At 47.7% G+C, this 15062-nt stretch overlaps 1 protein-coding gene across 1 annotated transcript in view; it reads right to left on the bottom strand.

Moving 5' to 3' along the window:
• The window catches only part of LOC118788758 (thrombospondin type-1 domain-containing protein 7B-like), a 221818-nt gene that overhangs the window by 72442 nt on the left and 134314 nt on the right, over positions 1–15062 (bottom strand). The window contains exons 7-10 of the mRNA XM_036544791.1: positions 10430–10678; positions 9380–9549; positions 7021–7176; positions 2357–2557 (exon numbers count right to left, since the gene is read on the bottom strand). Of these exons, the coding sequence (XP_036400684.1) occupies positions 2357–2557; positions 7021–7176; positions 9380–9549; positions 10430–10678 (776 nt within the window). The remainder of the gene's footprint in view (positions 1–2356; positions 2558–7020; positions 7177–9379; positions 9550–10429; positions 10679–15062) is intronic.

Genomic DNA, 15062 nt, shown 5'->3' with positions numbered 1-15062 from the left:
AATAAAACTCCAGCAGCACAAAGCTGGCAGTGCTGCTGGCTCAAGAGCAACGAGCCCAGCTTAGGAGTGGGGGATAGCACTGCGGACACTCAAACGCACAGCACCAGACATTCACCAGGTGATGCTCCAGGTGATGTAGTCCTGCAAGCAGGGGGTGCGTTAGCTCTGCTCACCTGACGCACCTGAGGAATTCATTTATGCCAAAAACAGAGGCAACATATTCTCTCCATTTGCACATGGAGATAGAAGGTCTCCAAGATGACACAAGAGCTTGATAACAGGTGTACACCATAGTAATGTGTACTGAAAAAGATACCACCAAATCTGACCGAAAAATGGCTGAACTGACCATACATAAAGTGATGAATCTGTTCACAGTGCTCTCAGAATGGTCAAAAGGAAAGCTGATAAAAATCCATAAAGGCTTTCAAAATGGAGGGAGGGAAAACATCTGATAAGTCAAATTTAAAGTTAGTGAAATGAATAAAAAAACGTGGTTATTTTCCTCAGGCTTTACAGCCTCACGCTGCCCAGCACAGAGGCCTTTTCTTCTGTCTGACTAATCTACCGCCTCATACAATATGAACAGACAGATAAATTAAACCTGAACCTCTTACCTGCCCCTCTTTTTAAATTGAGCAAAAAGTCAATACTGCAAATCAGTGCTGAATCCTATCCTTCAGCACACGCAGGTAAAACTTTTTGTTCTAGCAGTATTAGAGGTTTAATCAGAGAGCTGCAGCCCACACATGTTCCGGGAAGATTGCGGTGCAGAATGAAGGCAGAGGGGTGTGAAGGCTGGGCCGGGACTCCAGCACAGGCGCGGAGTGTGGGTGCAAATTGCCCGTGTCTGTCAGCATGGACAGGTTCCACCAGCAGCCTTCCGCTGCGGATGACATTTCTGTCTCTCCCAGAGCCTCTGGACCATTACTGCTCTCCTCCCTGAAGATTACTTTTTACCAAGGACCCACTTCAAGTCCAGAATGTAGAAAAGACACACATGCGTGTGTCTTCTCTGCACACACATGCACACACACAGACACACGCATGCACGCACGCACAGACACAGACACGTGTAAATCTGCGCACACACATGAAGACATGCATACGCACAGACAGAGACACACACAGACACACACAGGTACACGCACACACGCACACGCACACACACACACACACACACACACACAGTGTCAGTCAATCTTTCCCAGTTACCTGGAGAAATTCAACAGCACAGATTCAAAAGCATTCCTCTCCCAGGCTCATTAGAGCTAAAACACTGCAGTCTTTTCAGGAAACTCAGAGCACAGATCACACACAGCACAAATCACCTGCTGCACAACCCATAGCCTGAAAGAGGGTCTCTCCAGCACAAATGGGCACACAATCCACTCACAATTTATCTACAACACTTCATGTCCAATTTAATCATAATCATTAGTGGTGTAATTACAGTAATCAGGAGGCTAATTGTGACGGTAATAGCTATCATTACCTGTGTCTTACTTATCTCACTCTCTTCTCCTTCCCTGCCTCTCACACTTCTTTGATCTATAAATATCTGTTTGATTCATCCACAAATCGTGCTCCAGTGGGGCCACATGTGCAGGATATGCAGGAAACCGTGTGCGTGAGAGAGAGGCTTCACCTCATTCCTAGAGGACGTCAGGCCAGACCAGACGGCCTGGGTCTCCCGACAGGAGCCTCATCTGCTGGCCCGAGTGTGCTGTACCTGAAATCAGCCCCTCAAAGAATCTAATCCAGCCGCAGATGAGATGTCAGGGAGAGTGTGTGTCGAGCCTCGACCCCTTTCAGACTCTGATTCTGAATTCCTCATCTGACAGATTCACTGCTGCTACATGTCTGATTACAGGACGTAAACATAAACAAACGGTCTGGTTAACACGCCGAGCGGCACGCAAAGAAAAGCCGAGCGCACGGATCCTTCCGCACCATTTCACCCCCTCGTCATCACTCATCTCAGACGCCGCGTCCGACTTCATCAAGCACATTATGGAATAATTCATCTGGATCGTCAGCTGTCTGCACAGCGGATATATACATAATCTGTCCTGGCAGAATAATAAAAGGCACGAGACTCAGATATAACTGCGGTGGGTCTACAAAGCGCGGAGACAAGGCGAGAGATTAGAAACCCAGATTCTGAGTTTTAATCAGATATCATATGCCTCGCTACGAGCTGAGAGCCACAGCACAATGGGCCCACTTATGGGATGTGACAGGCGGCGTGGCGGCAGCGTGGGGGGTGAGGAAGGCCAGTAATTTCACTCTGTCTGCCCATTCTGCTCCTCTGCTCGTGTGGGTGTCATGTGAGGGGTGGGGGTTGGTGTCTAACCTTGGGCGTGGATGCAGGCGGCGCTCTGGTTTCGGGTTCCCGGGCCGCACGGCTCCTTTTTGGGGGTGCAGGGCTGCTCCTCCGTCACATGCCACAGGAAGCAGGCGGGATCCTCGCAGGGCATGGACTCGGTCAGGTGGGGGCAGCTCTGGGACGCGCCCGTCGGCTCCCGGAGCACCAGCCGTCTCCTCTGTCTGAACCCTGCGGGACAGGGGGCAGGTCGGGGCATGAGGAAGACTGCGGTACCTCCCAGCACCCCTCTGACCCGACGGTACTCCCTGGGCAGAGTCATCAGGAAGAGCCAATCACAGCAGGCCGCACCCTCCCATTCATCTCCCCCGCGAGCTCCTGTGTGGCTGCAGCTTTCATTGCGACTGCTTTTGTGTACCACAGCAAAAACCCTTCAGCTCGTCGCTAAATGCAACTGCAGACCTGGGGAAATAACAGGTTTAGCACAGGTGTAAATGGGTGTGGAAGTTACATAAGTCTAGTCATAAGTCTGGCAGCATGTAACACACCTCACACCTTTTCCTCTCTTCATGACATTACACTACCCCACAGAACAGCTGCACAAGGTTTCGACCTGTGAGACCTGTCCCCTCCAGCATGAGCTCCTTGCACTTTCAGACACCTGTTACCATAGAGTGAATAAAAAGTAGTGAGAGCTGTAGTTTGAGCTGCATTCTTCCAACATTCTTCTTGCTCAAGGTGGAATTAATCTCCGTTTCTTTCCCTTTTTCCCCAAAGCTTTGCAGCAAGATGAGCAGGTTAGCGGAGCAACATATAAAAGCAGCGTAATCCGTTTAAAATGCATCTGAGAGCGTCTCGCTAACACCCTGCCGGCTCCACGGGCACACCCCTCGCGCCCGGCCTTGATCCGGGGCCGAGCGGGATCGTTTTTCTCCTGCTGGCTCCTGACTGCAGTGCGGCCGTTGACGGCGGTGATGTGGGCTTTAGCGGTGATTAGCGGCGGCTCGCGGCGTTAGCCTCGCGCTCGGCTGCACCGAGGCCAGGCGCGAGCGCTGCGGCTGCAGGCCTCCACCGCCGGCAGGCTGATACTGCGCTTCCCCTAATGAATCTCACAGAGGCAGCAACAGGGACGGAGCTGTGCTTCATTAGAGGAGTTCTAAAGCATGCAGTCCACACACAAACACATCAACTCCCGCATACACTATTCAAAATATATACAGAAGCATTACCTCTGCAGTGACATGAAGAATATGTCACAAAGAATATGTTATAATAAATGTGTATGCATAATGTGTGTGTGTGTGTGTGTGTGTGTCACACACACACTCACAGAGTTATTTATACACATTTGTTACACACATACATTGTGTGTTTGTGTGGCTGCCTTCTGATTATTGTAATTATATCAGTAATGACTATGATTAACCCAAATTGCTTCAGTAAATACCCATCTGCATACATGGGAAAGGCATAATGTAGATGTGTAAGCTTTGTAGGTCATGGAGGTATGGAGAGATAAGTGCACCCTAAGATAATAATTTATGTAAATATATTCATTGATATGCCCCTTCATTTTTAAAGGACATTATGGAGATTCTGGGAATATTCAAAATTTGAATAAATATATCAAAGAAAACATTTCTTGAATGTGTGTTACCATCCTATAATTTCATTATCTGTGGCAGTGTGATGAAGTTACCGGCTGTGAATGACGTGTTAGGGATGGAAAAAGACTACAGGTGGGTGTGGAGCAGCACATAGTATGAACCCCACAGCGCTCACGCTGTCTGAACCCTCTCACAAACACGTCTACTCCCGACAGTACAACAACACTGTCAGTTTAACAGTGTGAGATGAGAACTGTCGGGGGTAGGGTGGGCGGGGGGCTATTAAGGCTAAATATTTATTTGTTTGATTTGCCCAGTCATGTAGGAAATAACTGCAATTTGTCTGAAAGGCAAACACTTCAAACCTCACACTTGGCTTGCTCATAAGCTGTCAGCAATCCAAGTGCGGGTGAGCAACCCGGCGAAATAAAAACTCATTTCTTCATTTGTTTGTTCATTCATTCCTTCATCCATCCATCATCCACTCAGCCATCCATCCATTCACCGATCCATTCATTCATTCATTCATTCATTCATTCGTTCCAGTCTCATTCATCCAGGCCTGATGACATGACGCTTTATTTCCCCCACTGTTTACCTGAAGCTCATAAACTACAAACTCTAATGTAATATTATATTTGGTATTGCTATTTGGTATAGTATCATTGGCATAATATAGTACAGTTATGGTATGGTATAGTATAATTTTTTCCCCCCAAACATTTTTGACATAGTTCCATGGTATTTAAATTGAATTTGAGAGTGTACCTGTTAGGAGAAAGCTAATTTAGAGATATACCTGTATCAGCTTTTTAATGCATTCATTAATATGGTCAGACACAACATGACACACTTGGCCTGCGGGTCCCCAGGGCGAGACTTCATTTAAACATAATAAATGATTAAGCGATTAGCAGCCCTTAACGCAGCATGTGACACCAGCACAGGGACAGTATGGGACGGCGCCCCCTACAGGGGGCACCTGGGGGCAGTCCTGCCCCTGTCCAAACTGAGGAGAGGCATGAATAATGGAGATTCTCTCTGTGAACGCCACACTCACCCCAGCCAGACTGGGCCAGAGGGCAGGGTCAGAGCTGCCGTCTGAGTTCACACTGCACAGCTTCCCAGCCTCTCCTCCACATTAATGCAGGACAGACAGGGATGTGCGGCATCTGCACGGCATCACCCAGCCCCGCAGACTCTGTTTTTGGAGGCCTAATGGCTCCATTATGAGGCGAAATGAATAAAGAAGAAAATGCATCAGTAAGCAGCCGTGAATACGTTCTTATATTAATATAAAGCCGGATTTATTCATGAAGAGACACAAAGACGCCTCTGACTCCTCGCTTTGATCAAAGGCTTTTCTGGGAGAGTTTGCGGTTGGTGGTGATCATTATCACAGAGTCTATGCTCGGCAAAGCAGAAACGCCTGTCACGTAGGTTCCGGGGTACAGAACCGGCACATGTAGCTGTGGGAAACACGCAGTACAGCGTACAGCCCCACTGAGGCAGGACTTCAGAGAGGAGTACGAGCATGTTCAGCCAGCCGAGGTGGAGTGTTTCCTGGTGCACGTGTGTGCCGGGAGCTGCTTTGCTCTGAGCTGTGTGTTGCAGGCGTCTTAGCAGCTAACCTGTCCGAGACGAGACTCAGAATATACCTGTGAAGTTCCCACACTTGCCTATTAAGTAAAAAGAAAAGAAAATGAAACCATAAGAAACAGAAAACTCAGGCTTCTGAGTGACTCACTCAGTGAGGCCCTCGTCTTGAGTGCAGGCTGACTTTTATGGGTTTGAAACCTAACTTATCTGCCTACCTGAAGCCCACTGCAGCAGTGCAAAACGGCTCTTTCCTGTTGGGGATACGGGTAGGTAAACTGGGTGGGGTCGCCTCCTTTCACCGCTCTCATGTACTGGGATAGGCAGATGCCTGTGAGCTACTCTCATGTACTGGGATAGGCAGATGCCTATATAAAAACAGTAACAACCATGGCTGATAACATCAGCTACCCATGCTGGGGCTACCCGTGGCTGGGCCTGAGCAGACTATTACAGCACACCCAACGAACGAAGGGTTAACAGCAGGAGAAAAACAAAAACAAAAAATATGGAAAGTGTACCAGGAGTTTGGAGGTTAGCCCACATGAGAGCTGTTGACCTGGTGTGTTTGGTACATCCAGCATAATTGTTTTCAGATATTTATTGACATTTCCTAGTAAATGCAGTTAGGCAAACATGCTAAATAATAATTATAGGATGGACTGCAAAGAGCATCCTCAATTGCCCTGCAGGCAGCATCTGAGCAGAAACATGCCATTTCTGTCAATATGAATATCAATCTATCCAGCTATAAACAGTACACATACATGTATATATACATATGTATACGCATAACCAGAGATAGATGGACAGACAGATAATTAGGCCTCTGGCATTAGCCATTAGTGCTCAGAGCATGGGTTAATAACCACAGCTGAAATCATTATATCTGAATTACAGAATAATTACTGCAAAGATGCGATGCATATCGACGTGTATCAGCTGCATGGGAGACTCACTCTGCCGTTACCCACACACACGTGTCTGCATAGTAAACACTAACCTGCCTCCTCCCCACACACAGACACCTTTCCTCTTCCTTTCCTTCCTCACACCTTCCCTGAACAGCCCTCTGCTCCTGTGTGATGATACACCTGTGCTCCTACCCCCACTCTGATATGAGGTCAACAAACATGTCCACAGTCAGTTAGCTGTATCAGAGTGCCGGGGGGGGGGGGGGGGGGGGGGGGGGGTCACCTCGTCTTTCAGAACTGAACCCCCCCGGAGACATGCCTGCATGAGGGGGCGGGGACCTGTGTCTGCTGATACCCATCGATTCCCTCATCAGCCCTGACCTACACTCACACACAGAGTCTTTAAACCTCAGTCCTGACCTACACTCACACACCGAGTCTTTAAACCTCAGTCCTGACCTACACTTCCACACAGCGTTTAAACTGTGACCCCACAGCATTCCCACCGGGATGTGATCAGGGTAAAACCCACACATGCAGAGTTTCTTTTGTTTTTTCTGTGTCTTTTCTGTCTCACCTTTCCTCCCCTGTGGGTCCATGCAGTTGTCATGGAGACAGGGCCCCCAGGCAGACCAATCAGAGACCTGGCACTCCTCAGGACAGGGGACAGAGCAGGGCTGGACAGCAGAGGGGGCGTCGCCCTCACAAAGCCAACCAGTCACAGGGCGGGACACTGGGGGGGCGAGAGAGAGAAAGGGGGAGAGAGAGATATTCAGCAAAGGACACCACTCCTTGGCTCAAAGTAAACACTCACATGAATATGAATATATCTGCTCCCACGACAGCTTTGAAATGAACGCTATGCAGCAAAAACAATCAGACATGATCACAAGTAAGTAAGTAAAGCAAAAAGGTAAATCTGAAGGTAGACAACATAAATTCTACTGTAAATTAAATGCATCACTCAGCTTTCTCTCCCAAATCATCGATCAGCGGATCACCACTGACGTTAAAATCTGCAAGGATGCACCCTGATCACCCCATGCAGTCAAACAAGTGTCTGGATCATACTTATTTAAAAGGTCTTTCAATTTATTTTTCCTCCAACTGTAATGATCTCCATGTTCAACACTGTCAAAAAAACCCCCTTTAAGCCACTGCTTGAAGTATCGCTACACAATTCCTCCAACCCCTTGACTCCTTCAGGAACACTAGCTGTTCCCCCGCTTTCCGAGCGGAGTTATCTGTTACAGCCTGTAATCCATTTGCATTAGCGGGGAGCTGAGTAGCTCATGTCGCAGGCGAACATCTCCACTGGCTCCCATTGATCTGCGTCCCGGAACGCCATTGATTAAAAGGAGGTCCCCTCGTTGTTATTCTATGCTCAGATCAGTGCGTTTTCACTCTATATCTTGGAATGCTGTGGATTAGAAGGAGGTCCCCTTGTTATCATTCTGCGCTCAGATCAGTGCGTTTTCACTCTATATCTTGGAATGCTGTGGATTAGAAGGAGGTCCCCTCGTTATCATTCTGCGCTCAGATCAGTGCGTTTTCACTCTATATCTTGGAATGCTGTGGATTAGAAGGAGGTCCCCTCGTTATCATTCTGCGCTCAGATCAGTGCGTTTTCACTCTATATCTTGGAATGCTGTGGATTAGAAGGAGGTCCCCTTGTTATCATTCTACGCTCAGATCAGTGCGTTTTCACTCTATATCTTGGAATGCTGTGGATTAGATGGAGGTCCCCTCATTATCATTCTGCGCTCAGATCAGTGCGTTTTCACTCTATATCTTGGAATGCTGTGGATTAGAAGGAGGTCCCCTCATTATCATTCTGCGCTCAGATCAGTGCGTTTTCACTGTCTCCCTGCAGCTCAGCTCCATGTCTCTGCTGCCTCTTTCTCTGTTGCTTTCAAAGAAACAAGGAAAGGCCGTGTGTCTTCGGCCTCCTCTCTCTCTGGTGATGTTACTCAGTGAGGCAGCGGTCACTCTTTAAGAACAGACCATAAAGCTGTTTGACTGAACCAGAGGACAGGATAAAAGCCATGGGAATTAGGTGAACTCAGCGTGAAAGTCGTTCCACAGCCCTGAATAAGGTTTGTCTGGAGATGGGCTGTGTGTACCAAAGGTGTTACATTCTAACATATTTTATAGGGAAAATCAATGGACCGTATGCTGGGATAAATTCAGGTCATTAGCCACCAGGGGCACTGATCTGTCTGTATTACTGTGGGTCAGAGCGCGGCTCAGAGCCACTCAGACACATGCTGCAGCCTTTCCCCCGCAGTGTGTCTGGCCTGGGGATGGGGACACCGACTGCCGGCCTGCCTCCACAGCTCAGGTGGCACTTGTGTGATACTCCCCTGGACACACCTGAGACACATGTCTCCTGCTGGCTGAGATAAGACTCAGCTCTCTGCTCAGCAAGACAGCAATGTGCGACATTCCAATCTTTAAGTAACCAATCTGAGCAGTAAGCATTGAGTTATTTCTGCCTTCTCACACCGCATTACGAGACCGGTCCCCTAAAATGAACAGGAAAGCGTGTGAGAAATTGAGAGAAATTTAAATAAAATGTGCACTGCTGCTTGAATCAATAGGGATTCCACTCCCTCTTAACCTCTCGAATGCTGTTCAAACATTACATGGCTCTGAAACATTGTGATGGACAGTGGTGTGTACCAGATGGCTTAAGATCAGCTCTCTCCAGTGCAGTGACTCACCAAGAGGGTGATACCATAAAACAAAATGAATATGAGACATTCTGAATCTCTTTCACCAGCCAGAGCACTGATGCTCACTGGTCAAGCTTCCAAAGATAGCCCATCCCACAGTGCCCTGCTCTTAAAGGGCCATCACTGTCTGACATACAGAGAAGACAACTGTTCATGTAATGCCGGCAGTTTACAGCTGTAATGGCTGTTAATGTTGCATACCCTCTTTAGCGCGGTGTGCAGTGCTGTCGTCAGGGATCTGCACGCAGTATGTTTCCCTGGTCTGGATCCCGCCTCCGCACAGTGCGCTGAGGTTGTCATGGCGTCGGTCCTGCTGGCTGAGTAGCGGGGCCACCTGGCAGTCGCCCCAATCCGTGCTCTTCCACACAAACCTGGAGGAACACGCAGACCCTTCTGTTAACAGCTGCAGCCTCTGGTCCCCACGCCAAAAACAAACCCCAGCAAACCAGACCACCTGGAGCCAGCACACTGGTAGGACACAGTGCCAGCCTGTGTGGGGACATACAGACGGAGGGGTGTCAGACATACAGACAGACACCGGAAAGGGGGAGCAATCAAACACAGCACTGAGAACTATAACTGGAATAATATATCCAGTTCTGACTTTAGTTTTAGAACAGAACTGCCATAAGAAACATAGCTGTCGGTGATTATCAGTGATTATGGCTGATTATGGGCAATTACTTCATTGTGCACCAACCGTTTAACCGTTTATCGGAATCAGATGGAATATCTGGCATCATTTAATTTCAAGAAATGAAAATGTACTTCACGTATTAACGTAAGTACCATACTACCCTAAATACCATACTACCTCAAGCCTCATAACAACCCCAAACACCACACTAACCCATGTACCATACTAACCCAAACACCACACTAACCCATGTACCATACTAACCCATGTACCATACTTGTTTACTGATTCATTTTTGCCCTTTGAGAAAATGCACACGAATGAAAAAGCACTGACTATGAAAACTGCTGTTGAGCAGAAAGCAACAAAACAGAGGCCTTAATGAGGGGACTACAGTTATTCATCAGACACAAGCCGTGAGCTTTAATAAATCTCTCTTGCTAAACGTTTCTAAACAAGCTGCTGCTTTTAGCGGGACTTCGTCAGACTGATGCTGCGTTATTGCTCAGGTGAGGACACCTTGTAGCAGACAGCTCCTGTCCTCGTTTCATGGACACCCCTTCGGTCGGCATGTCTCAGAGGTGCAGCTCAGCCCGGTGTGAGCTGACGTTTACCTGGGACACTTCGGCAGTAGGTCTCCCACGATGTTGCAGGCTTCTTTTTCCTCAAGGGCGGGGCACTCTCTGCCCCCACCAATGGGAATGAGCCTCAGGCTGCGGGTTCTGGTCCGGTAACCCGGCGACAGGTCCGCTGCCCTGCAGGTCTTGGAGCAAGGGCTCCACGACGACCAGTCAGACGTCTCGCAATCTCTGGGCATCACACAGGACTGAAATGTCACAGGGGCGTTGTCATGGATACAGAGGCTGGGTGGGGAAAGAGGGGAATATATAGGTGTTGCAGCTGAATGTACATCCTGTACTCTGACATTCAGGAAGTACAGAAATAAGGCTTTTCAACAGATAAAAGCAAATGGAAAAATCTGAACTGTGAACTATTGTGTGCCACCAATAAATTTGTAGGTTTGAACAAGTTTATATCTAAAGGGTAACCCTCCACACTACCACCCCCTCCCCTGACTGTGTCAGCAGAGACTGACAGTAATTTGACTGAATCCGGAATATAATAGACCCCTATGTCTCCACAGTCATTCCTGGAACTGGACCACCACTTTAGTCAGTATTTGGCTGTTGCTGAAATTAGAGAAAAGTCTGTTACTTCATTTCAATGTTTCATTCATATTTCACATTTCTTCATTTGGCAGACGCTCTTTCCCAGAGCAACTTATAAAAACTGCATTCAGAAGTGTTGGGCAACTAGCTGCACAGACTGAATCATTAATGCCACCCTTGCAATGCAGTGTCACTGTAGGAAACACCGACGCAGCAGGAGTCAGGGACGTCAGAGGCCAAACTAACCTATTACCACTAATCCAACCACCAGATTTGTGCTGTCACAACTCTGTATCGTCATAAAGTGTTTACCGCTGACCTGCAAAACCCCGAAGAGCCAGCAGGCTTTTATCTGCGATGTTTAAATTGCAATCCATTTTACAACCACATGCTTTTATTAGAGTGTTCAGAGGGGAGAGGTTTTATCTCTTTTCCCTCTGTGCTGTGACAGACAGAAAGCGCATGCATGTGCCATCACACCGACCCATTAGGACAGACCCTCCACATCTGCAATTCTCGCAATTTAAAACGAAGCTGAACAGGATTGTGCTTATGCTGCTTCCTTAATTTAGCCGGGCACATGTTACTCCAACCTGGCACCTGTGGAATGCACCTTAAGCAGGCATGTAAACCGACTGGCCTTCAGACTGACTGGCCTTTCAGACACACTAGTTTTCTTTCAGCAGCTTTAGAAACCTGCTTATCACCAAATGGACCTTTGTCAGGACATGCATTACCACACAGTGCAGGCAGAAAAGCATAACCCTAACTGTCAGTTCACCCAGGTGAAAGGAGTTTACTAAATATGCGAGACAAGCCTTTTGGAGAGCAGTTATTCATTTTAAGCTTCAATTACCTTCACTGCCAGTAATATCCAATAACTTGTCCTTGATCATGTATACCAGGCAAGCATGTAAACAGCAGTTTGGATGGTATTCCATTAATCCATTTAAAAGGATGACCTGATTAATCTTTAACAATAAAAGCTGTGCTCAAACATAATTCATACCATCCTGTCTTTGTGAATATGGCAACACTTTATCAGCATGCAGTGGCGTACCCGGACTCCACGGCAGCCTGGCTGTCTCACTCAGCCTAAACCCACAGCATACTCCAAGCGCAAGTAATGCTTCCCACACTCCCTCAAAACTGATTCCTCTAAATAACCACTGTCACGACCTGTCTCTCTAATCAGATCAGAGAAGGTAATTTGATGCAAATTAGCTAAATACAGTCTCTCACAGCAGGGAGAAACAGTCCCACTGACTGGCACAGGTGTGCAATTCCACAAAGCGCTGCACGCTAGCTAGGAGAGCTACAGAGAGCGCTGCACGCTAGGAGAGCTACAGAGAGCGCTGCACGCTAGCTAGGAGAGTTACAGACAGCGCTAGCTAGGAGAGTTACAGACAGCGCTGCACGCTAGCTAGGAGAGTTACAGAGAGCGCTGCACGCTAGGAGAGCTACAGATAGTGCTGCACGCTAGCTAGGAGAGCTACAGATAGCGCTGCACGCTTGCTAGGAGAGTTGCAGAGAGCGCTGCACGCTAGGAGAGTTACAGACAGCGCTGAATGCCAGTGTTACAGAGAGTTCTGGCTAGCTGAAAACTTTACTCTCCCTCCTGTACATTTTGTGAAAGAAAACAGCGATCAGGGATCTTGGTAAAGTGGTTTAAGCTTGCGAAGCTGTGTATGTGAATGAATTTTTTAAAAACCAACACTTTATAACCTGTATTGATTAAGACCACAGTGGAGAATCCTAGTCTCTCCCGCACCTGTGCTCAATCCTTTTCATGTCACTCACAGCAGGATCATGGTTTGCACCACAGTTACACATATATATATTCATTAGGTTCTCCGCCACAAGCCTGCCTCAGTATGGGCAATGTTGACATGTCAAATAACAGATATGTCAAATAATTCTTTAAAATACAGTCTCCAGCTAGAGATACACTCTCATACACACTCATATTTAACAAACAAGAAACTGCACAGGGGTATTACAAAATACACCTTTTGATCTTTTAAATGATATTCAGGAGACTTCTAAAAATGCAACTGGGTTCATGTTATCAAAGTTATGAATAAATGTAAAACATAACAAGATACATTATTATATTTTCAGCTGTTTAATTCCTACAATTTAATTAGTTATGTATATTATAATGTGAGTGATTCATTCCTGTGGAATTTTACTTGGTAATTAGACTGTAATTAGAAAAACTGAGTAAAACTGTACTCAGGTGGGAAATATATATTCAAAAGCATTACATAACATTGCCCTGCCACATGCAGTTTCAGAATGGAAACGTTAGCTACACAGTGTGAAGGATCTGCTGCATGACTCACTGCTTACCCCAGGTCAGCTCACCTGCCAAAACCCACCCAGGGGAACCGGGCCCAGGGGAACCCAGCCCAGAGGAACCCAGCCCAGGGGAGCCCGGCCAGAGGAGCCCGGCCCAGGGGAACCGGGGAACCGGGCCCAGGGGAACCCGTTTGCTGTTCCCTCTGTTTCTAAAGGGTTTCCACTCAGAAACACAGTGAGCATTTTTATCCTTGGCCGTACATTAATTATTAACATTTAATCTATTGAACATTTATGAAGTTATCAAGTGAAAATTGTTGGGGGAAAAACCCTTAATGCTCAAAGATATAATGAGGTCAAGCACTGCGAGTTATAAAACATCCCTAATTTGAGAATAAAATCGGCAGCATCAGCCAGCGTGGTAACTGTGTGAGACAGAATGCAATTGCTTCTGAATTCAGGCACACATGGAAACTGCCAGACCGCATGCAGAATGCTGGAGGCTGTGTCCATGCAGTCATTAAATCTCAACCAAACAATGTAACGCTAATCAAGGAACAAATCAGTTTTTATCTCCTCTCATACTGTGGCAGTAAGTCGGTTGAGGAAGCGCTCATCGGCTTGCAGCAGGCATTGCTGGACCATCTCCATCACACCTGTCCTAGCGTGGGGGCTGGCTGTATTGGTATGGAAAGGATATGTATATATAATCAGGGGTGGATGTGAGGGTACTGACAGTTATTTTGTATTTCTATGGAATATGCTTGATGAGATAGCCCTCTGCAATGTTACCGAGGGAGAAAAAAACATTTTTCACATGAAAGCAAGACATTGTGATGCAAAGCTTGGCTCAGAAGTCGGGGTAATCTCAAAATTGCCTCAAATCGATTATATGCAAATTCCAGACCACATCCTCTGCTCTCCTGCTCTGTCTGTGGGCTGATGCTGCTCTGAATCCTGTTGTCTTTCCCCAGTTTCAGCAGAGAGCAGCCTCAATCCCACACAGAGGCCTGACAAACAGCCTTTCCCCAGGGGACGGACCCGTACACACAGACCCGCACACACGGACCCGTACACACGGACCCGCACACACGGACCCGTACACACAGACCCGTACACTTCCTGTTCAGGTAAAGCTGCTCTGATGGAGGTTAGCTCTCACACAGATTCAGATGGAGGAGCCCTGGTTTCCTCTCTCAGTGCTGCATCTGTGCTGTAGTCTGAAAGCGCATGTGTGGGGAAGCAGCCAAACTCTGCCACTTCACTGGGGCTCCCAAAATGCCAAAGAATTCTAATGTCTGCTGGATGTATCATCTTCCTCTTACTTCATGAGCGAAAAACACCACCTCTGCACCCGGTGCCTGCTTTAAACACCACTGAAGCTGGGCCAAACGGGAAAAGCCACACTATTACACCTACTGTGATTGTGCATTGATTCTTCGGGGCCGTCCTCGGCGAGCCACGCTCCTCTCTGATGTAATCAGCGGTGTGAATCTGGGCAGCCGGCCACCCTGCTCAGGTGCCAGCTGCATCTGCGAGCTCACCTCGCCGGCCGCCTCCGAGGCCGGGAGATTAATGCGGGACTAACCAAATTAGCCGAGCCGAAGAAACCCCGCAGTGCAGACTCCTCAGCGCAGACACCGCAGCTCCCTGCTTACAGGAGGGTAATCTGCGCTTTAGCTGCCAGGAGGGGTCTGTGTGGTCCACTGCCAATGCGTTTGCGTTTCAGGCACGTGTTGCTTTGATCCATGGTTTGTGTCGACCTGTCACCGTGGCG

This window comes from Megalops cyprinoides, chromosome 14 (genome assembly GCF_013368585.1).
Source record: "Megalops cyprinoides isolate fMegCyp1 chromosome 14, fMegCyp1.pri, whole genome shotgun sequence".
NCBI lineage: Eukaryota > Metazoa > Chordata > Actinopteri > Elopiformes > Megalopidae > Megalops > Megalops cyprinoides.
Note: the sequence above shows the minus strand (reverse complement) of the source record. Positions and strands in the feature narration are given on the sequence as shown.